Consider the following 24,920-nt stretch of genomic DNA (forward strand, 5'->3'; position numbering starts at 1 on the left):
ACGTTAATATAGGTCCTATTTCCAAGCATGGTATTGCTGTGTCATCCAGGTGACAAAATAACTAGAAAGCCTAGACCTGTGTTGGTTCATCTTGGCATCCCATATAGTCCTGAACTATATTTCTCATGATGTCTTATAGTAAATGTAGTCCAGAAACATCTGGTGCACCAAGTGAAGCCATCACTTGAATAGAAATTATTTTGGAACCTTTAGTACATTGATTCTAAACCCATGATTTGAAACCCTGAATTGGGTCACTTTGCTGTTTCAGTGGCACCCCCACAGTTGTATCACAATAAACTGTCTATTACACCGACTCTGTCTTCCCAAATTCAGTTAAGGCACTAGAAAGAGTCTATTGAAGGAAATTTGCAGAATTAATTGTTATACTCCGTGATGTACTTTTACATTTGTAGAATGAATCACCAGTAATGGCATGTGGGTATTTACTTTAGTAGGTAGGATAGAATAGATTCACCAGTCTATATCTGCCCATACACTTCTCCAGAATTATTCTACTTCGATGTGTAGTTGATATATGTTCTAGACCGATTGCAAAGCAATTAAAATTAGATTGATATTGAGATATTCCAATATGTTTTTCCTTCAGACTGCCCTGCTACTTAAAACCCAATGTGCAGTTTTGACAGATGTCGGGATCTCCCCCAGTGGAATTCCAGAGCAGAAGAGCAAACTTTTTCCAGATGACAGGTAATCAATACTCTACGGTAGTTCATTTATTTCTGTTTTTAATAGGATTGATTCCTCAGTAGATAGGATGCCTCAGTTGAAGATAGACATGAGGACATTGTATTGTTTACAAAATAAATCTAACACATCATTTAAAGGCCTGGCTATAATTATTTATTACACATTTTTCCTTTTACATTTGACCTAGTTTAGTTTTGTTGTGTTTGCATATTGCATGAAACCCTTCACAGAAATTCTGAACCCATCTCCAAAACAGCAGGATACAAAACAAACCTTACATTTTATATGGCACTCTGTGATGTTAGTTGAATCCGATTAACATCCAAGCACATTGCTTTTAAGGCTAGTGTAATTACCTCTCCTACCTGTAAGACCGCATATACATGTACACATGTACCATATACATGTAAACTGCAGATTACATGGTTTCAGTGGGTGTACGTGGCATTACACATTTCCTAACAGGCTGCCGAGTCAGCATAGAAACAACGTTTTGGTATGTATATATATATATATATATATATATATATATATATATATATATATATATATAATATTTAATGTATTCATTAGCTGGCAGTTTTGCTAGCACAATGCGTTCCTTACATTTTATAATTTACCAGAAGCAGATCTACTCATTCACACTTTTGCAAGTATCAGTTTCAATTTATTGTGAAATCTGTCTTTGTGAACAGTGAATATAGATGCTAGTATAGGAGGCATTTTAAATCACACATAAACTCAAAGTTCTTTTTTGGCTTTCATCCCACTGCAGGTGTAGAAAAAATGGTTTAAATGAATATTCAATATATTCAGTCAAGCTTTCTTTTGCTCGCTCTACATATATATTGCGAATTTTGTGCGTTCAGAATGCAAGGTTTTGTATTTGATTATTTGACTTCCAAGGAATGCTGCCAACCGAATCTGCTTTAAAAACTGTATTCTATAACACAGCGGTTCCCAAAGTGTGTGTGTGTGTGTGTGTGTGTGTGTGTGTGTGTGTGTGTGTGTAGTGGTCGTCGTCGTCGTCGTTCCGTCCCCCATGGCGGCTCGGATGTGAACTTACCCTTCTCCTAGTGTTTCCTCATCTCTTCCTCTCTCAGAATCGGTTCTACTTTTCTTTATTTCTGATCTAGTTTTCTTTAAAATATAAGACAAAGTAAGAACTACTTTGTCTTATGTATTTTTCCTATGCCTTACATTCTCTGCCACAAGTCAGCTCCATTTCCTGTGTCAAGGAGAAGGGTGAGTATTGTAGGAAAACGTGTTTTTTATTTTTATTTTTATATAGGAAATGGAATTGACTTAGCTCTTCCTTGTGTCAGAGAATGTCAGGTGTAGGAAAAATTACGGTGTCTACTGTTTTAAAGAAAACTAGATCAGAAATAAAGAAAAGCAGAAGAGATTCTGAGAGAGGAAGAGAAGAGAAAATAATAGGAGAAAGGTGAGTTCGGCCACTTTAATTTAGACAGAGGTAAGCATAGCACAGTTGCTATATTATATGGTAGATCCCTAATATTGTGATAGCCAAAGATATACCTACACTAAACATGTGTTTATTCCTGCTCTAGTTGTAGAATACTGGAAGAGAAGGAGGAGCCTGGTTTCTTGACAGGCCTGAAGATTCCTGCACCTTGGGCTGCAGGAAAGACTGTAGAGACAGCTCATCCAGTGAGAGACAATTACAAATTCAAAGAGACAGTGCACATACCTGGAGCGCGTTGCCTTTACCTCCGATTCGATAGCAGGTGTTCTTCACAGTATGATTATGATAAGGTTAGTAAAAAGTAAATAAGCTACTATTTATCAACTATACTAAAAAAAAAAAAAAAAAAAAACCCAGGAAAAAAAGGTATTTATTTTTGCTGGATAAACTCTTGACAACATGACAACACTGGGAACATTTTTTACCATTTAGTTTAAAAAAATAAACGTATTGATGTTCACTAGGAAACTCCAGCAGAGCAGCAGGCTCCTTCCTCAGTCATTTCCTGCATTATAGCACAGCATTATGAAGAGCTGTGATACATTTGCTGACAAATGGATGGACAAAATATTTTTTCAGTTTACTTTTCTAAACTTCTGGGCCTTTTCTGCTATGCCAAATTACAAATATGTAGAGAAGAAGGGCTATCAAGTAAAAGTAACAATAAAGCTTTTTGCAACTCCTTGCCAGGGCATCATTAAAGTAGTAAACTCTTAATAAGACAAAACCCAGCATTGCTAGAATTACTTTCAGTTTAATTAACCAAAGGTGGCAGAGATAAGGGGAGAGAACAGAAAGAAAAAATAAATAAAGGGAGAGGAGTGGAAGGGAGGGGATATGTTTTAGAGTGTCCTGTCAACCAAAGTTGCCTTTCTAGTGTCTAGATCCAGATTTTCTGAGTTCTGTCCAAAGGTCAGCTTAACTTAAGTATCAAGAAATTATACTCTATGCCTGCACCTGCAGACAAACTACAGTACATTTATTAGATTTAGGAAGCAGTGTCATTATATTCCTCCAACATGTGGGGGTTTGGAGACATTTGCAGAATTTATGGCTTTTTGTTGGGGGAGTGGAGCTGAAGACAGTACCAAAAGTCACCCTTGTACGTTGGATCATGTTGACCATTTCAACTTGCTATTTCCAGACGACCTCCAAAAGCAACAGCTAAGCCTGACCAAATCTTAAATGTTACATATTGGTCCAGTGTCCATACTTTTTTTGCAAACAGTGCTGGTTAGATGCTGTTTTTGCAACCGTTTCTCACCTTTGGACCAAAAGTGCTTTGTGCTGATTTAGGTACCGTTTCACAAGTCTTTGGTTTGGTATGTCTCTTTCTATGAGTGGCCAGAAATGTCAACGAATACCATAATTCTCAGCTACAGCATTTTTGTTCATTATTGTTGTACTGGCAACACACACGACTTGCCTTCCTTAAAGTAAGCTTTTGATATTGTTCCATAATTTGGGTGTGTGAGCTTTCTTTAGCCATCCAAGGTGGGAGGGGTTTGTCATTGTCTTTTCTGTAATTTCTGTCCTACCTTTTGGAGACAGAATTATTGTGAGAGTGTTTGTGTGTTGCTAGCAGAACAACACTAATGACTAGTGCTAAATTAGCACAAATTCTGCTTAGCCAGCTTGAAATCCATACTAATGAATTTTGGAGGTGGAGTAAATAAAATTCTTTCTGCAATGTCAGTGTTCGTAGATTATAAATATATAGAGAGTCTGGGTGCCATAAACACTACAGTGAAAAGATGTGGTTATGAAACTTAGTATCACTTTAAAGGAACACTCTTGGCAACAGCACAGCTTCGGTGCATTCAATAGGTTTTGGCCTCATAGTCATGCTGTGTTTTGCTCCCTATTGGGATTTATTTCTTTATCAAAACTCAATTCCCTTAGCCGTACCACCCCAGCTCTCAAAACATCTTCCTGATTGTAAGGTAAAATTGTAGCTCAGCCAATGAGAGAGCAACGTAAGTGGAGCTGCTGGCATGACTCAATCAATCACTCTCCTCTTATTATCTGTCTAATGTAAGATAAGGTCATGCTATGTGGAAAGGGGGCAGATAATAATAGGACATTGTTTGGCTGTGGGTAGATGAATGTCTGTTACTCAGCTCACACTGATAAAGATTGTTTAGTCAAAAAAGGGGCATGGCTAAGGGGCTGCATTATTATACAGCAAGCTGCAAAATGTGAAGGGCGCATTGCCTGGGGTGTCCAGGTAAAATATTAACATACTCAATAGCCTTGCAACTATCACAAATAAAAGATTAGCCTTTTCTAATGTCATGTTAATACACATCACTTACAAATTGTTTTTAATTTATTTTATTTAGCTTGTCATATATGCCGGTCCAAATACAAACAGTCGGAAGGTTGCTGAATACGGTGGAAATACATTGGGATATGGAAGCAGAAGTGTATTGGGAACAGGCTGGCCAAAAGACTTGGTCAAGGTATTTCTGTATTTTGATTTTGTTTGTGCTTTCAGTAGATCTAATTGTTACTTCTTTCCCTGTTATACTCCTTACAAAAACTTTCAAAATACTTTTATTCATTTATTTATTCATTTATTTTAGTTTTCTAAACAAGCAAATGTAGTCGTAGCACCTTAAATATTTATATTCTAAGCATAAGAAACAAGAAAAGAAAATTCATTATTAAATATTGAGATGAACAAATTGATATATGCCTATTTGATATATTTTTTTTTATGCTAGAACATATTTTGGTAACCGCTATGCTATAAATTTAAGGTGGCAAAAAATCTTTCTATCATGAAATCACTTTATCAAGTGAAAATAGGTGTTCAGCAGTCCTGGTCTATTCCCACCTTGGCATATTTTGTGTGTCCCATTGATTAGAAATTGTTGGTAGATGGCACATTATCGATCTTATTATACTGTTTCAAATGCCAGGAGTTGTTTCACTCTTGGAAATGCAAAATGACTGCCTTTGAAAAACCCTTAAATTGAGGGACTATCCATAGATCGTCTTGCCGGTTGTCATCAAGTTATAATACTGCACCTGTTACCCATTACAGCATTTAATAGAGGCTGTCTATCCTTTTTCAAAATTTTGCCTGAATTCAGCTTTGATTGCATTGGAATCTTTATGAAATTCAAATACAGTATATATGAGGATTTCATTAAAGGATCACTAGAGGGTCAGGAACACAAACATGTATTCCTGACCCTGTAGTGCAAAACCCACCATTTAGGGGGCTTTCCCCCTCTTAGCCCCCCTTTAAAAGTTTAAAACTGACCTTCGTTCCGGCGCTGGCTCCGCCGCCATTGTGACATCATCAAAATGGGTGATTTTTAGCACATCCAATGCTTTCCCATAGGGAAAGCATTGGATTGGCTCAAATCAGCACGGGGGCGGGGACAAATGCTGTTTTGGCCAATCAGGACCTTTTCATAGAGATACATTGATTCAATGCATCTCTATGAGGAAAATTCAGCGTCTCCATGCAGTGCAGCCCTGAGCCAGGAAGCCGCTCCAGTGGCCATCAAAGAAGTGGCCACTTTGGTGTCCTTAGGGGCAATGTTACATGAAAATGGCTGAAGGGAACTATTATACTCACCAGAACAACTACATTAAGCTGTAGTTGTTCTGGTGATGATAGTGTCCCTTTAAGTGTATATCTTCATGAAGCACTCTAAAGTGACAGTGACACTTTAATTTTGTATTCTACTATTTCTTTACAGGTAGAAGGTGACACTGTAACATTTTCCTTTGAAATGAGAAGTGGCCGCGAGCACAACACTCCAGATAAAGCAATGTGGGGCTTCTCTTGCACAGTGAGAGCTCAGGTGAGTTCATACAGACTTTGTACTTTTTGTATGTAGACATTGTTACTATTATTGTAGAGTGTGAAAAGTTAAATTGCTTTTTCTTGCGAATAACGACCGTAATAACGTATAGGTTTTGCCTTGACTCGGCACTTCTGGATGGGCAGGTAGCACTTTGAACCTTAAAACTTTAATTGCAATTAGTAAGTATGTCCTGCAACTCCTCCCTCCTTGGTATAAGATCCAACACAATCCTCAAAACCCCAGTTTTCCCCCTGTTCCTTCTGGAGGCAGACTTGGCATTTTGCATTTTTTAGCAATTTGTTCCTTATTTATTCTATTTACTTGCAGTGGTGGGGTAGCCCATGAAAAGACCATAAATTCGGCCTTTTATGACCATTCCAAAAATATCTTAATGAGTAAAGTTGCACCTGGCACCCGGAGTTGTGATGCTTTGAGCTCTATTTATGTCGCTTTTTGTCTCTGTGTTCGGTGCCTCTCATACCAACTCTTCAATCCAACTGGTCAATACGCTTTTCCTGCAATCTCAATACGTATTACGATTATTATGCTCTTCTTCCTTTCCCGTTCCTCACAATTTGAAGTTTTCTTTTGCAAGTACCTTATCTCATTTAGGAATGTACTTAACTGTTAGGTTTTCTAGTTTATGCAAAAATCTGTACAAAATGTCTTAATTCACTCATTCATATAGGTGCTGGGTGAACTGGCTTTAAGGGCTTTTTTTTTTTTTAAAACACAGTAAGTCATAGTCTTCTAGTACATGCCACTCCCTCTTATAAGAATTATTCATAGGTGGGGCCCTATTTATTTACAGGCCTACCTGAACGTTGGTTTCAGCACACCCAAACCGACTTGCGTTATTGTCTTTACTAATTCCTAACTAACTAGACACAGGTATTTAAGGGAGAGAATGTCAGGTTACTCACTAATAGAGGTGGGGGGTAACCCCAAAGGCTAACCATGAATACTAAAGCAAAAACTAAGGTAAAAAACAGTCATATAAAATCCCTGTGAAAAAGAGTAATCCATACATAAAACTTAGCTTTTATTTAAACATTCACATTTTTTTCAATGTACATTAGATTTTATACCTAACAAGTGAGTGTTGGTGATTAAGTCATACGTCTAAACAGTGATTTTTCTGTTTTTCATATATTTATGAACTTTAAATTATGTTTTATTTGAATGTTTAAATAAAAGCTAAGTTTTATGTATGGATTACTCTTTTTCATAGGGATTTTATATGCCTTTTTTTTCCCCTTAGTTTTTGCTTTACTAATTCCTCCTTTGTTCCGACCAAAAAAATATAAGGGGACGTTCTTAAGAGCACTAGTGATCTATTGATCTACTGAAGTATTGGCCTTTATGCTTGAGCATAAAGAGATCAGTATCTCCCTACAATACTTCCAGTTAAATGAAAGTCTTATCTTCCTCAGAAGGATGAACTATAAATAAGTTTATTCTACATTTATTTATGTAGAATCGTTTAGTCTGTAGCGTCCTTTCTTTGACTCGTACTGCCTGTCTTTTTTGTAGGAGTCCTCCGAAGATGTGTCTGGAGGATTACCATTTCTAGTGGATTTGGCCTTGGGTTTGTCTGTTTTGGCCTGTTCTATGCTACGCATCTTGTACAATGGTCCAGAAATTACCAGAGAAGAGCTGACGTGTCATGATCTTTTGAGGTCAAAACTTTTACAGAGGTCAGTGTATCGCCTTCTAATTTGTGGCTACTCAGAATAAAAAGTGTTTATATGAAGATATTTGATAATTACATTAAATACACAGCATGCACTCTTACAAGGATTTTGCTTAGTAAATGATATGTTTTATTACATACAGCAATATAAACATATTTTATTCCATTCTCTACTGCTTCCAGTGGCAAATAACTCACACCTACCTAAATCAAAGATGTTCCTGCCAGACATATAAATGGCCTCTCAAGAGTATCTTACTTCATTGCCTGCTCTGTGTACTGCCCTGACACCTTGAATTAGCACCAGTTCTTGTATTATATTGAAACTTTTCCTAAATCACAAACACAATTCCTTCCTGAACCATGTTTGTTCTAGCTTGTGTCTTAACCCCTTCAATCCTAGCCTGCCTCTTGTACCGTCTTTTACATATATACATACATGCGTAAATGCATGCTCTGGTTCTTGTGTTGGATAAAAACTTATTGTAATACAAGTAATGCAGTGCTACTATTGCAGACGTGTCCTAATATGAAAAGTAACTATTCTACTTTGCACAGGAAGATAAACAGGGATATCATTTTTCAGGGATGGTTTCCCCTTAGACCCATGGTATTTCTTCTTGTAGCTATTGTAATCCTGATTGGCAGTCTTTGTTATATCTTCTTTGTTTGTTATTTAGATGTCAGTGGCAAGTGGAAGCTAATGGTGCATTGTCCCCTGCACTTACTCCAAGTCCATCACCACTGCCTCTTACAATAGATGAAGATCGGGAATTCACATACCCTTCAGATATCTTGTTACCACCAGTAGGGAATTATTTTGAGCTGCCGAGAATCAGACTGCCTCCGGGGATTATGATCAAGCTGAGGGAGATTTCTGGAAGGGCTCGACCTCAGTTCAGACCAAGCATCAAGTATGTTGAATACCGACAATCCCCCCCTCCCCTACCTCTCCTCATCCTTTTCCACTGTTCGTTTAACCTGAAGTTCTGTATTTCCAATAGTGCATTGAACCACATCTGATCCCCTTCCTTCTGACAACTGTCAGCCTGTCATCTATATAAGTGAAATATATGCTACACAGAATTGATAAACAAAATTTTGTTATGGTGTATTTTGTTATTGTGATATGTAAGCTATTTCTCTTTTCTTTTTTCTTTTTTTTTTTTCTTTCTTGTAATTGGTTTTAAACCAAAATATTTATGTGTGATGCTAATGAAAGAACCATGCTCTACGTGCATAGAAATATTTCATAATTGGTTTTAAAAGGCAGGGTTTTCACTAAGCACAGAATCATCAACCACTGGACATGTGCAAGGCGAACCTTTGCACCTCCATCTTAATTCTCTGTCCGTCATTGTTGCAAACTCTGCACTTTGCACCTGGCAGTCAGAATGGAGAAAATCTACAGAGAAGATGAAAAAAAAAAATTAATCCTCATTTCAAAAATTGACCTGGTTTTGCCTTGTCTGAAGTGGATTTTGATGATACTTGCTAAATTTTTAATACAATTTTAAAACCGCATCTCATGAAAAAAGAACATCTTGAAGTTTTGTGTGATGTTCTATTCAGTGTTGTAAATTTTGTAAAGTGGCTGTTCCATTTAAAGGGACACTATAGTCATCAGAACAACTACAGCTTATTGTATTTGTTCTGGTGAGTATAATCATTCCCTTGAGGCGTTTTGCTGTAAACACTGTCTTTTCAGAGAAAATGTAGTGTTTACAATACAGCCTAGTGATAACTCCACTGGCCACTCCTCAGATGACTACTAAAGCTGCTTCCTGGGGCAGTCCTGCACAGTGAACAGCACTGCCATTCAGTGTCTCCTCCCTCTGCTTGCAGACACTGATCTTTTGCATTGATTCAATTCTTCTCTATGAGGAGAGACTTGTGCTGGCTCAGCCCCTGATCTGCCTCCTTGACAGTCTTAGCCAATCCTATAAGGAAGCATCGTGATTGGCTCAGACCACCACTTATGATGATGTCAGGGGCAGAGGCAGCAGCTGCAGACTTGAATACACGTAAGATTTAGGGAGGCAAGGGAAAGTAAGTGTAACCACAATTGAAAAGCATTTAGTAAAGTTGTTAATATATTTATCTTCACAGAGAGGTGATCCAACCTGATGTGATGGAAGAAATGGTAGTGTCATGTGTTATTAAGCACTTGAACTTAGTTGATGCGCTGCAGTCTTTGATAAACTACCAATATCGAGAGGAACATCTCGAAGAATATGACCTATTGTGTAAAATTATGGGTGAAACTTTCAAGAAATTGAATGCAATGGAAAGACAGTTGCAGGTAAAATTAAAGTCAATGCCAGACTCAAAGTTCATATTGCTTTAGAATGTATGCATGATTTCCACTCCCTCGACGTATTGGAACTGTTTTAAAGGTAACACTTTGAGTTTCTCTTTAGTTTAAACTGTTATGGAGTTTTCCTTTTAATTCTTTGTGAAAAACTTGGCATTTTTCTTTTGAAATATAGTACGTGGTTGTCTGTTTATAAATCTCTTAAAAAATAGGCCTAATATAATCATGGTTTTATTGTTCTGTATGCAGTTGTTGAGTTTGCTGTATTTTTTCCTCAAATACTCATCATATCCAGTTATGTGTATTTGTGATTTTAATCAGTATCAAGCCAAGGGAGCCTTTGCAGTAAAATTACAGCTCTTGCCAAACACGTTGTTGAACCATTTCCACTTTTTTCCTTTAACCTATGGTTTCATAAGAGCACAATTGCAAATCAGGGGGAACCACAAAATATAAACTTGTGATCGGCCTTTTATAAGATTACTGAGAATGAAAATAAAAATATGCACACAAGTTCAGTTAGGAAATACATATATTTTGGCACTGCCTCCAAACCCTCTTAACCCCTTAAGGACCAAACTTCTGGAATAAAAGGGAATCATGACATGTCACACATGTCATGTGTCTTTAAGGGGTTAAAGATGGGAGAAGTATCCTGAATTAAATATACCATTATGTTCCATTTGGGCTCTCAGTCCTCTCACTGTGCCTCTCAGCCATATAGCCTTCAGCTGTCTCCTTTGTATCAGTTAGGCACCCCACGTCTGTCATCCACCCACTATGTAAAAGACCATCAAGAGAGTGTTTTACTCACATGCACACTGCAGACAGCCTTATTACGGCCATCGACTAATGCCATATGAAAGGTACTAGACTAAATGAGTGGATCAACAATTTACTGGCATTGTTACATTTTTTTGACAGAGTGTTGCAGAATTAGAGCAGAAATGGCAAAGTGAAGTGGAAGATGCTATCAACGGAAAACTGGAGAACAACGCGCCATTCTTCTATGACTATCACTTTAATGAGGTATGCAGGTGGCGTGCACAACATGATTTACAAAATACTGCTGTACCTCTTAGTAACAAAGCCTATGTAACACTTTACCGGTAGCACTGTACCCTGCTTTTATAAAAGTATAAGAAAAATATATCTGGAACCACTTAAAACCGTTATTATTTTGCCTTTTGTCACTTTTTCAATGTCTTTTGTGAAAAAACAAACCCTGTATAACCAAGGCACAAAAACAAGTTATAACATACCGATCAGAAAGCAGGCACCATAATCCAGTGGGGAAAAAAGACAGACCCTATGAAATTACAACAATTTGGCAAGCCAAAAGCCTTACATATATATCACAATATTAGATTAAGGCTTACTCTCTCTGATTAAGCAATTTGCTCTTCCTAAGATTTAGCAGGAACGCATCGTATATGAATGTTAATATCTTGGTGATGAGTTATTTCAGAAATATTCCTCAGTGCTGAACTATACCAAACTAAAATGACTCTGTTTAGCACACAAAGCAAACGATGCTGGCCTAAGTGTAAACATTTCACCGTTACTAGAACGTTTTCTAATTAACTGTTAGTGTTATGGCTAAAACTATAAAACATTTTGACATAATTGGCATTTCTGAGGACAAGGTCATTCAGTCCAAAGGAGAGAGAAGTTAATTTGCTTTAATAGCATGCTAACGTGGCTATTAATTGTTTAATACAAGCTAATCTGAATTCTACAGAAGTCCATTCCAGGTTATTACATTAGTAATCCCATACATGTGATGTAGATTAATTTAGAAATAAACAAAAATGTTTAAATGTCTATCTGTTCCTGTCCAAATTTGAGATGATTAAATTGCGTATACGCAGAAGTAATTCAGACTGACACACGGAGTTCAGGTTAAAATAACTTCGAGGAAATGTATTAGCATCTGGTTAAAAAACGGGTATGCAGACCCTTTTAAAGGCAAAATGACATCATCATTGAATATCAGATAATAACAAATAAACATCATTAATTGGATTAAATGTTAAGTGACTATGTCAGTGTCCACCCATCAATATTATTAATTGGATCAAGAACTAAGTGGTTAACTAGGTGTCCTCCCACCGGGAGGTGGTATTGTTCTGGACACGGGTGTGGACAGATGGCTCAAGCGCCATCTCTCCCAGCATGAGGCTTACTCGGTGGGAAGGGGGGCTTGAGCGTCATTTTGGGCAGTTAGTGATGTCAGACTCGTGGTCAGGTGCAGGGTTCTTTTATGAATAGAACATTTCATTAGGCCGGCGTTCTCATGGCCTTGGCCTTGGTCTTGGTTATACTTTGTTGCATGTTACAGGAGATTCAATAATTCCGGAGTCAGCTATGTCTTTATAGAAAATACAGTCTCTATTCATTACACTAAATGTTGCTGGGAAATTCTGTCATGTAATGTGGACAAAATGGAGGGTCTGTCATAATGTGAGGTTAAGATGGAGTTAGTACAATAATTCAATACAGGTTCAATAAAGATTTTTAATAATTCTACATCAGTCCCCCCTATGAAATGTTATATTCTAAAAGATAAACTTTATTAGTTAGTATCAGAAGACGTGTTAGCCCAAAGGCACAGAAACCCCGTGGCCGCTAGCTAGGTGTTATTGCAAAGTGCAATTCTGTCCCTTCATCTGACCCTAGTAGGCTAACTCATCCGTCTGCAGGGCACTCGAACGCTTCACTACCATGGGTGGCCCACGATGGCTAACCCACCACTTCTCCACACGGTAGTCTTTCCCATACAGACAAATGCTGTCCCTAAGCTGGTCCCTACCTAGAATTCTCGCACTTTATCAATAAAAGGGATAGTTTGCAGCGGTATACAGGGTGAGTTGAGATCTTGGAAATCTTCGTCATCAACTGCGAGATGTGCGAAAGTGGGTGCCACTTGGTCTACAGTCTTCATGAGGGATTTTCTCAGACAAGGGAGGACACAACAAACGAGAAGAGCAAAAATAAAAAGAACAATTAGTATTGCTATACCAATATGCATTAAAGCCTTTTGCCATCCTGTCATCCAACCAAACCATCTTTCCCAGGGATCTTTTATCCCAGAATTCCTTTTTAACTCTTCAGAGAGCTCATTTAATTTCTCTATAGCTAAGGTAACTTTACCATTAGGGCCTGTGTTTTCTGGGATGTAAGTACAACATGTCATGGTGTCGGGCAAAATTTTACATACCCCTCCTTTTTCGGCTAGAATCATGTCTAAGGCTATTCTATTCTGGAAGGACATTTGAGATGTAGCCTGCAGCTGTTCGGCTAAACCCTGGAGGGCATCCCTGGTGTAATTAACAAAGCGTTGTTGGTTGTAATAAATGTAATTTATCCAATTTAAATTCTTGTTTGCAGTAACTATGGTAAAAAGTGATTAAAATCCTGCAGCAACTTCATCTCTTGCTTTAAATTCATTGGGCACCCCCCTAGGCACCCCAATGGCATCAATGTAAATGTGAGGGTCAAAACTGCCTTTTACTGGGGCTTCGCGCTTAACCTTGGCTGGTGTGTGTTTGGACTCGTGTGTGTCAGGGTGTGTGTCAGAAATAATATGTATAGGCATAATGGCTTTAGCCAAAGTACACTCCCCCCACCATTCCTTGTCCATCCTGGATCTTAGCTGTAAATCCCCACACAACCAGTAAATATCCCCCAATGACCTAGTATGGAACTGCAACAAGTTCATGGAGACATTTCTGTAGGTGGCACAATACCCTTTAGAGAAGTTACCCAAGAATTTACCAATTCCATCATAATTAGCATAACAGGTGTAATTACCTCTATAGACTGTAACACCATCTGGGGGTTTGACATCCTTGGTTAGAAGAGGATACTCTACTGTCCATGCTTTACATATGGACCTGTTGAAATCGTAGTGATAGGCAAAAAGACTCAAAACACATTCTTCTATATCTACCGGCAAGGTTAAAGGCACGGTGCCCAGGTGAGGCCGGGCACCGCCACACACATAGCATGCGGTTTTGTTATGCTTGTTGGCATTATATTTCATCCATTCTAACCATAGATTAACATCATTAAAACCTGTTTCCACGGCCATGGTATCTTCAAAGGTGGGGTTAGCAATGGCCATCATGTCCTTAACCCCTTAAGGACCAAACTTCTGGAATAAAAGGGAATCATGACATGTCACACATGTCATGTGTCCTTAAGGGGTTAAAGGACTGGATGTGTGGTTTTAATGGATTTGAGACCATATGGGTGGTCCCTTGCCACTCGGAAGAGTTGCACATATCTTTAAGGTAGAAATGCCCTAACTTGTTATAGGAACCCTTTTTCCAATACATTCCCATTACATACTGGTCTGCATCTGTTGGACTTGGATGCTCAATATTTAGGATTAATTTCATTGGTATACCTCCTCCAGGCTTTCTCAGAGTCATTCTTTGGAGAAGGGATCTACCATGATCATCTACTTTAGATAAGGCACCTTTTGGTTTGTAACCCCAGGCAGGCCCGGCATTCCATCCCGCCGCCCCCCCCAATGGTTACAATTGTGCCCCCATTGTTTGTCAACTACACAAACATAGGGGTCCTTTGAATGAGGGATATCTCTATAGATATTCTGAATCTGTGATGTAAGGAATGGGCATTCTACGATGTCACAGTAATCAAAAGTATAAGTAGCCACACGGGTACATGATGAATTGTACCAGAAGGTGTACCCACTGACATCTTTGGTGATGGCTACTTGCTGGGCCTTAATTAGACTAATTAAGGAGATGATGTACCAGAAGTACATGGTTGTGCGGTATCTGCTTCCTCTGGGGCAGGAGTCTTCTTGCAATGGGAAGCGTGGATCCAGTGTGGCCTGCCGGCCAATTTGACGGAGGTTGCGGTGATCAGGAAAACTTGGAATGGTCCATCAAATCTTGGTTCCAGGGTATGTTTCCGCACAAATTTCTTGACCAGAACCCAATCTCCGGGAAGCAGGTTGTGGGTACCTGTATCCAAATCGGGATCTGGAATTGAAGAGAAAACTTGGGCATGTATTTTGTTCAAGGCACTTGCAAGTTCAGTTACATAGTCTACTAAAACATCAGATTGAAGCTGCAACTGTTGTGGATAATAACAACCTAGTCTGGGTGCAGTCCCAAATAGAATCTCATATGGGGATAGTGAGTGCTTCCCTCTAGGTGTGTGCCTAATGCTGAATAAAGCTATTGACAGGCTTTCTGGCCAGGGCATCTTTGTTTCTTGTGACATTTTTAACATTCTGGCTTTTAGAGTGCCGTTCATGCGTTCCACTTTGCCACTACTTTGTGGGTGGTAAGGGGTGTGAAAGGCTAGGGTCACTCCCAGAGCAGTCCAAATATCTTTAGTCACTGTTGCTGTAAAAGCTGGGCCCTGATCACTTTCAATGACTTCTGGAAGTCCAAATCTACATACAATATCTGCAAGCAGACGTTTTGCTGTTGTCTTGGCAGTGATATTGGCCACTGGGTAGGCTTCTGGCCAGCCTGAGAACATGTCCACTATTACTAGTGCATACTCATGGGGCCCACTCTTTGGCATTTGTATGTGATCAATCTGAATTCTCTGGAATGGGTACATGGGCTTAGCCAGGTGTTTCAAGGGCACCTTGGTTGGTTTCCCTGGGTTGCATTTTGCACAAATGACACAGGCCCTACAGAAGCTGTTGATCAATGTTGTGATTCCAGGTGCTTCATAATACTTTTGTATGAGGGCGGCCATTAAGTCTTTTGACAGATGTGCAGGTCCATGTGCCCATTGGACAACTGCTGGATATAAATTCTTAGGAAGGCAGAATCTAAAGTTGTTGTAATAAATTCCGTCCTTTAGGACAGCTCCTTTCTTCTTCCATTTCTGGATTTCTTCGGGGGTAATTGCAGCTTGCTGTTCCCGCAAAATTCTTAGGTCAGTAGGAAGGGTCTGCAAGGTAAAAATAGGGATTTCTTCTTGTCCGGACACTTCTTCATCCACTTCCTGCAAATTCCTTGCTGCCTGCTTAGCAGCCTGATCAGCCAAATGGTTGCCCTTTGCTTCATCTGTATCCAATTTCCCATGTGCCTTGACTTTCAAGACGGCCACTTCTTCAGGGAGTAGGAGGGCATCCATTAGTTCCTTGATTGCAGAGCTGTGTTTGACTGATGTACCGGCAGTAGTAAGAAATCCTCTTGTCTTCCAAATGAGGCCGAAGTCATGTGCCACACCCAGAGCGTATCTTGAATCCGTATAGATGTTGGCACGTTTTCCTTCGGAAATTTTGCATGCTGAAGTCAGGGCTTGTAATTCAGCTTCTTGTGCAGACATTTCTGGTGGTAGAGATGATGACTTGATAACTTCATCTGTTGTGGTCACGGCATATCCTGTGTGGTATTTTCCTTCTTCATCAGCATACCTTGAACCGTCCACAAACAGGGTAAAATCAGGATTTGTTAATGGATTCTCATGTACAGTTGGTAAGTGTATTGTCTCCATTTTCATTTGTTCGAAACAGTCATGAGGTGTCTCTGGGTCATAATCATTCACTATGACCAGATCTTGAAATTCATTTTCCAGGAAGTGGCGTGGCCATGCTTCAAGATGGTCAGTTGTTGGGTATTTGACAATGCCGTTTTCCTGTAGCTGTGATTCATCCATGGTGGCCCATAATTTTGCCATGGGCCCAAGATCATTCCATGATTTTGTTTTCAACTTGGTGACAGGGACATGTGGAATGGTAGTGTCCCAATGACGGTACAAGTATTTGAGCTCTGAAGGTAATTGAATCAAGGCCATGCTGTTGCCTTCAGAGTCACAATAAAAGTCTTGGGCAGTGAGTTTCACCTCCACTAGGTGATAAAGCTCATCTTCATAGCAAGGCTCAGGAGTGCTGTTTGGCTTATACCACATGGTACAGAAGGCATATCCTGGTCCCTCGCAGAGAGGAGCCTGTCCATCATGAAAGGATAAATCAGGATGCATTCTCTTGATTGAACCAGCAAGAAGGTAGATGTAGGTTTCATCCATGATAAACCCATAGTGGATACCTCCCTCAGGTAGTGGGAGAAGAGTGGACGGATTAAGAACTTGACATCTTTGTATGGTAATGTTGTCAGGTAACAGGAGATGACATTGGAGGCGTAGGTGTCTCGCAGGAGACACATGTTTGAGCTGTACTTGGTTGATGATGGCAGAAATGTCATGAGGGGCCAAGACAACTAGAGGGTGGCCAAGGACCAGGTCTGCAGTTCTTTCAATGAGTTCTCTTGCTGCAAAAACTGCCCTAAGGCAAGATGGGGTGCCTCTGGCCACGATATCCAGCTGGCAGGAGAAAAAGCCAATAGGCCTTTGACGGCCTCTTAAGTCATTTGTTTGGGTAAGGACTCCTGTAGCATGGCCTTGTCTTTCAGAGACAAACAATTTGAAGGGTTTGGTGTAGTCTGGTAGGCCCAGAGCAGGAGCAGATGCAATGGCACGTTTTAGTGTATGGAAATTGTCCAGTGCTTCATTGGTCAGGCAGAATGGGTCTGACTTGAGTGCATCATAGAGTGGTTGCATAAGCAGAGAGGCTTCTGGGATCCATGCTCTGCAGTAGGAAATGAGGCCTAAGAAGGCATGTAGAGATTTAGAAGTCCTTGGAGGTGGGATATCCAGTACTGCTCTGACTTGGTCCCGAGTGAGATGTCTGGTACCTTGAGATAGGCAATGACCAAGGAAGATTACTGTAGGTTGACAGAATTGCAGCTTGAGAAGTGAAGCTTTGCATCCTTGTTCTGCTAAATAGCAAAGGAGACTAATTGAACATTCTTCAGTTGTGGGTATGTCATCTCCACAGAGTAGTAAATCATCCACATACTGGAGCAGGACAACTTCTGGGTGGTCTGCTTGCCATGGATCAAGGATAGAGCACATGGCCTTTGCAAACTGACTTGGAGAGTTTTGTGCCCCTTGGGGCATGACAGTCCATGTGTACTGTTGCATTTCATGTGTGAAAGCGAGCAGGTATTGGCAAATTGGATCCAGTGGTACACTGAAGAAGGCATTAGCCAAATCAATGACTGTGAAGTATTTTGCTGAGGGTGGAACCCCAGAGAGTCTTCTCTTCTCCAAGAGTGCTTTAATTTGAATTGAAATAGCTGCAGCTTGAGCTGGTTTTAAAGGATATTGTGGTTTTCTTGGTAACTTTGCTCCTGGAATGAGCTTTACCACCACAGGTGGAACTTTTAGGTGACCTATGTCCTCTGGGCCTGAGGACCATAATTTAGCAGGCACCTTTGTCTTTAACATATCTGGAAAGTTGGACCTCTGTTCCTTTGCTTCCCCACGGGGTTCTTCTAAATGCAGCATCAGAGGCAGGGAGCACAAGGCTGAGGTGTCTGATTCAGATAGGGGAGTAGACAGTTCTACTTGTCCATCTGGAGTGAAGGTGATAGATGCCTGCAGGCGTGAGAGGACATCAGCGCCTAACAGGTTAATTGGGCATGTGGAGGATACCACAAAACGAGCAAGCAAGCTAGGGTAGTTGCCAACTCGTAATGGAGTTGTTAAAGGACTGTGTCTTGGTTGGCCATCCACTCCAACACAAGAGACATCAATATTTGACAGAAATGATGCATCTGGCAGGTCTTGTTCCCTTAGAACACTTCGGGCTGCACCTGTGTCAACAAGAAATGTGGTAGGTTGTCCTTCAATGGGTAGAGTCACAGTGGCAAGTGGCCCCCCCTTATCCCCTGAAGACACTGCCATAACAGGGGTTAATGACACAGGCTTGCCAATTTCCTAATCATCTGGTTCCTCAACAATTGGAACTGTTTTTGTGGCCTTGGGAGCAGGGGCAGGCTTGGGCATCCTCTTGGGTTCTTTCTTGGGTTCTGGGCAATCACTCCTGAGATGTCCCTTAGCCCCACAATTAAAGCAATGTCCATCCTCAGGTTTGGTGCCCTTTGGGACAGGGGTGGAGCGGGACACCATGAGAGGAGCAGAGGTGGACCTTCTGGGGGTCTGGGCAGATTCCAGACCTCTGGCTACTAAGAGTAAGGTATCCAGTGGGACCACCTTATATTCAGGGCGTGCAGCAATGATTCCCTTTCGTATGGAGTCTTTAACACCTTAGACAAACGCACCAGACAGCATTTGTGAATTAATCTTGTCAGTAAGATCAAACCCCAAATCTGTAAACATTTGAAACAGTCTTGCATGAAACCTTTCCACTGATTCTCCTTTGTCTTGTATAATATCAGTAAGGCCAGCAGCCTGATCTGCAAGTTTGTCCTTAGCCCATTCTTTTAATTGGTTGCAAAAAGTTACTCCGGAGGGGTAATCAATGTCACTTATAAGCAGATCTGTACTGAGGTGGCGGGCCATGCTGGGCCAATATGCATCCCCGGCTTTAATAGCACAAATGCTCAGTAAATCACGCCATGCTGCGGAATAAGTCTTTTGAATCTGAACTATCCCTCGGTAAAAAGGCATAGGTTGCTTTTCTGGGTCAGGGAGTGATTTCATTAGAGCACTAGCTTGAGTAGGATTAAAAGCAACATATTTAGGAGGGGCCCGATCCCCCCGGCCTGTATGTCCAAAAGGATCATCAATAGAACGGCGGGGCGGGGGCCCCGCAACCTCCAGTGAGTCCTGGGATCCCTCCTCATCCTCATCTGTGGTCTGGGCCCTTCTGCGTAATGGGACCACCTGAGGTGTCAGAACCGGGGGAAATGAGGGATTCCCAGATGCTGGGGTGGCTAGTGGGTTATGAGCTTGGGGTGAATAGTCATCGGGAAGTACCGGCATCAGGGGTGCTAGATGACTGGGGGCCGCCATATTGGAGGCGTGAAAGGAAACTGCATTAGGGTTAAGGGAAGAAGTGGCGGCCATGTTGGATGTGGGCACATCCGGGGCAGACTGTGCCGGACTGGGCATGACCGGGGTCTGGGGAGTGGCTTGGGAAGGGAAGTAAGCTTGGTTTGGATAGGGCAGGGTCAAGGGGTAAGGGAAGGGGTAGGGCCAAGACAACTGGGCAGAGTTTTGGGCGGAACCTGGGGAGGGTGGATTAGTTGGGCAGGGGTTAGGGAAGGAGGTGGGACATCCGGGATACGGATATGAAACTGAAGGGGTAGGAACCTGGGCTGTGGGAGGAGTGGGAAAGGGAGAGAGCGGAGAGGGATTAGCAGAGGCAGGTGTAGTAGGAGGAGCCGGAGTGGGTGTAGTAGGATTGACAGTAGCAAGAGAGGAGGGGTTAGTGAACTGGGTGGATGCAGACGGGAGGGTAGGATTATTGACGGAGAGAGAATGTAGAGAAGGAATGGCAGATGAAATGCTTGGATTAGGCAGAGAAGGTAGTGCAGGGATGGATGAGGATGATGGGAATGTCAGGGATGATGATGGGGAGAATAATGATCCATCAGAATTCAGGACCGGACAAACAGGGGAAATGACGGGATGGGTGATGGGAGGATTGGGAGAGGGGAACATGGTCAGCTGGCTGTCACTTATTGCTGACTGAACCTTGGGGATAGACATCCCCTGGGCGCCATTTTGGGGCGCTGGCTGAGGGAATGCCCCAGCAACACAATTATTATGATACACAAACAATTTCACACCTTTGTGATTTATTTCTTCCTCAACCCAACCTTCCTGCTGAATAGCCTTCGCTACTCTGTACCACGCTTCAGCAGTACGCAATAAATCATTATCTGTAAGCTTGCCTTTCTTCTCTGTCAGTAATCTACGCCAGCTTTCTGGCTGCAATCTACCACATGAAGGCACAGCAATTTTACACACTTTAGCAATCTTTTCAACACCTTTAACCATCTCCTCACCCTCTCTGTCTTCAACTAAATCACATGCGAGCCAGCCCCTACCGGGCTTACTCAATTCCTGTCCCATATCCCCCCCTATACAGGCGTCCCAGATATAGGGAAAGAAAAAATGAAACAGAATGTCTACAATGCTCGACTGCCACTCAAGAAGGGTGGGTCCCCCTCAAGTGCGTCTTCCCAAAACGTAGACCAGTCACTAAATCCGCCTACCCGAGGTGGTAGTCACGGATTGGAGCGGACATGTTATTGTTCTGGTATTGTTCTGGACATGGGTGTGGACAGATGGCTCAAGCGCCATCTCTCCCAGCATGAGGCTTACTCGGTGGGAAGGGGGGCTTGAGCGTCATTTTGGGCAGTTAGTGATGTCAGACTCGTGGTCAGGTGCAGGGTTCTTTTATGAATAGAACATTTCATTAGGCCGGCGTTCTCATGGCCTTGGTCTTGGTCTTGGTTATACTTTGTTGCATGTTACAGGAGATTCAATAATTCCGGAGTCAGCTATGTCTTTATAGAAAATACAGTCTCTATTCATTACACTAAATGTTGCTGGGAAATTCTGTCATGTAATGTGGACAAAATGGAGGGTCTGTCATAATGTGAGGTTAAGATGGAGTTAGTACAATAATTCAATACAGGTTCAATAAAGATTTTTAATAATTCTACATCACATGTATTCTGATTTTATAGAACAAAATAAAAGAACTGGAGCTCTTATGTTCCATGAAAGAAATCTTGTTTGATGGAAGCGATCCTGAAAATATGGTTTTATCTCTGAGGTAAGTAAAACAGGAATTCACTAATCTTCTTGTTTTCTTTATTGATATAAAATTACAGCTTCAACGTCCATCATATGGCAAATTTAACTGAAACATGTGCTTTACCAACTATGAAAGTGAATACTGCATTAGACACAGGGAGTACATAGACTATTAGATCTTAGATTTAACACATTAACCTGCATCACTAAAGTGAATGCATTACATTTGGAATTGGATTTGTGGGATAGTTTTCATTAATGCACAAATCCAATTCCAAATGCATTGGATTTGTGGGATAGTTTTCATTAATACAGGTTAATGTGTTAAATCTAAGATCTAATAGTCTATGTACTCCCTGTGTTAATATGTTAAATGTAAGATCTAATAGTCTATGTTCTCCCTGTGTTAATGTGTTAAATCTAAGATCTAATAGTCTAAGTTCTCCCTGTGTCTAATGCAGTATTCACTTTCATAGTTGGTAAAACACACCGATAGAGATAAATGACTAAAGAAATGCAATGCATATCACAATGGTGACTTACTGGACTTTGTTGCTAATCAGTATGAGCGATAAACATGGCTCACACAGCCAAAAGTGTTATTGGAAAAATTCCTTATATAGGATAAATCTGTGTTATCAAACACATCCTACCACATAAGCAATCTGTGACCTAAATAGCTCATGCAATGCTGACATGTCTGTTGCCGTGGAGTAAGGAGGACTGGTATATTCTGGTAAGGAGACTGGATTGAGGCAACAGAAGTCATAGGGACTCAGGATGTCTTCCAAGGGCTACCTAACGACTGCTGCTTATTTACTATCCACATATACAATATGAGCAGCGGAGTGGTGATTTTAAACCAAAAACTGTTCAAATAAGCAATATGGTGTGGCACTCCAGGGAAATGTAAGTGAGGTATCCTACTGTAACTTCCAAATTGTAGAGAATCCATGGGTTTCATCAGGGTAGGTGCAAAAATTTGGGTTTATTGGAAATGGACACACAAAATAAAAACAACATTTCGACCCAAAGGCCTTAAAGGGAACCTGTCATCATAAAATGAATTTTAGCTCTTTTAAAAGAGCATACAATTCCATCTCTACATTGTGCTATCTGTTTTGCTGGCAAATGGAGAAAATAACTATTTAAAGATAATTTTTTCTCCCACCTGACTTTCATTTCCTTGGCAGATGCTCCGTGTCAGGGCCAGGGAAAGCAGAGGAGACGTCCCTCTGCTCTCCACCCATAGCAACTTCAGCACCTTTTCATAAGTCTTATATTAAAATAATATTGTTAAAATAACATTCTTGTGTAGCATTCTGCAGTACCTTTTATTTTCCAATTCTTTGTCCCAGGGAAAAATTCTTCCAAGAGGTTAACTCACTGGTTCAAAAGTCATCCCATCCCATGGCAAAAACAAAAACGTTGGTGAAGAGTTTGATGAACCGAGCTGAGCTTCTGCTGCACGTCACAATTGCGGCACAGTCAGGAATTACAAGGAGTATATCCAGTACACCAACTGAACCGCCAGGTACACCCACTGAATCACCAAAGATCTAAACAGTATTGTTCAGTTATACATGGAAAGGAATAATTTAGCAGATACTTGCAAGGTTTTTCTGATCAAAAATCAGATTCATATACATGTAACTGTGCATTGAATGTACAGTGTAATAATCTTTTTTTGCAATCATAGACATTTCTCACTGATAGGAATTCCTCTTTTACAGCTTGTAAATCCGTGTCAGAGGCCAAGGCAATTTCTCAAGCCATGCGCCAGCCAGTGTTCCTTCGCAGCATGTCAGCCCCATCAGACCTAGAGATGATAGGCAGCAATGACCTGGAGTTTAACAGGTCGAACCCAAGGTAGGTTTCATCAATGCTTGATTTGGCGCTCCTGCCTTCCCTCCTTCACAGTGAGCATTGTGAGCAAGCTCATGGAGAAGCATTGGAAAGCTCCAATCATTGCGTGCCCACATGTGCTTGCGGTTCCAGCACAGAATCTTGTCAATGTTCCTCATCACAGACTGGAAGTCTCTGCTACAAAGGACTTGCAAAGGCTGCAGACAACAGATCTGCAGCTTCTGCAAGCTGTTTTGAGATATAGTAAAAGAGAAATAAAAGGAAGGGCTGCGCCAAACTATAGTCAATATACAGACAATAAATAGTCCAAATAAGTAAGGAAGAAAGTCTGTTTTTTTAGCGCTTACTCGTGTCCCTATTTTTATCCTGTTTTGAGATATACCCTCAATGAAATTTTTTTTATTTAAATGCATGCAAGTTTTCATTGTGGTGTGTGTATATTACTAAATCGTGATTTAAAAAAACATGGGCAATGGGCAAATCAATTAATGAATCCTTACTCTGAATCTACACTTATCCTTCTAGTGACCCAGCACTCATTACATTTGGGTTTTGTTGTGTTTAAATAAATTTCAGGTTTATTTTAACAGTTCTGGATGTTTTTGCACTCTTTCTTGTAGCGAGAGGCTTTTATCCCTTCCTACAAGGCTGATATTATTTTTCTTGAAGGTGGAGTATTATTTTAGGAGTTTCCTGTGAACTAATTTGCACTGTGCTTGGTTATGTTCTAGTTTTTCTAAGGCTTTCATTGTCCTACAGATAACGCGTCTCTCTAAAAATGCATAATTGCATTCATGCATACTATGCCATTTTATAGATATGTAAACCGTAAAATGCACAGTTTGGGAATCAACAGCTACTCTGTGAAGTTGTTTGTTTCTGTCTCTGGTGTTCTCTGTGGAACAGCCTTAAACTCTGTCCAGTTACTAGTTTTCTAAGAATGTGTGTGCATCACCACTACATTGGGCAGCCATGCATAAAAAAGACACATAACACTCTTATTAGTACATACTAAACTAAGTCAAATAAACAGTTCTAATTTATGACTTTATTTGTTCTTGAGTTTTCCTGAATTTCAAATCCGTAAATCAAATAATGTACTCTTTGTTTTTATGCTTTGTGTTGAAATGACAATTGTTCACTATTTCCTAGGAGGAGAAATGTCACCAGCCACAGGAGTAGCTCTTTCACATTGCTGCAGTCTTTAGCTATTGAGGATAGCCGAGATAAACCAACATACAGTGTCCTTCTAGGGCAGCTGTTTGCTTTCATTGGCACTAATCCTGACCAGGCAGTAAGTCACTAATGGCGGTTATATCATGCTTTGTGTTTCAAAGTGTTTTCCATTGTATGTGTGAGTATGTAATAAAGAAAGGGGTATGTATAACAACAATGAAATTGTTAAGGAACAGTAAAATCCATCAGACAAACACAGAAATGCATGATAACAAATTG

General features: G+C 40.6%; 1 protein-coding gene across 1 annotated transcript in view; it reads left to right on the forward strand.

Moving 5' to 3' along the window:
* HECTD4 (HECT domain E3 ubiquitin protein ligase 4) overlaps positions 1–24,920 on the forward strand; it is a 168,744-nt gene that overhangs the window by 79,806 nt on the left and 64,018 nt on the right. The window contains exons 20-31 of the mRNA XM_063454220.1: positions 611–711; positions 2,283–2,487; positions 4,540–4,659; positions 5,914–6,018; positions 7,555–7,718; positions 8,395–8,628; positions 9,824–10,016; positions 10,953–11,057; positions 21,530–21,618; positions 22,958–23,133; positions 23,333–23,468; positions 24,618–24,759. Coding sequence (XP_063310290.1) covers positions 611–711; positions 2,283–2,487; positions 4,540–4,659; positions 5,914–6,018; positions 7,555–7,718; positions 8,395–8,628; positions 9,824–10,016; positions 10,953–11,057; positions 21,530–21,618; positions 22,958–23,133; positions 23,333–23,468; positions 24,618–24,759 — 1,770 coding nt within the window. The remainder of the gene's footprint in view (positions 1–610; positions 712–2,282; positions 2,488–4,539; positions 4,660–5,913; positions 6,019–7,554; positions 7,719–8,394; positions 8,629–9,823; positions 10,017–10,952; positions 11,058–21,529; positions 21,619–22,957; positions 23,134–23,332; positions 23,469–24,617; positions 24,760–24,920) is intronic.

This window comes from Pelobates fuscus, chromosome 5, assembly GCF_036172605.1.
Source record: "Pelobates fuscus isolate aPelFus1 chromosome 5, aPelFus1.pri, whole genome shotgun sequence".
In the NCBI taxonomy this organism is placed as follows: domain Eukaryota; kingdom Metazoa; phylum Chordata; class Amphibia; order Anura; family Pelobatidae; genus Pelobates; species Pelobates fuscus.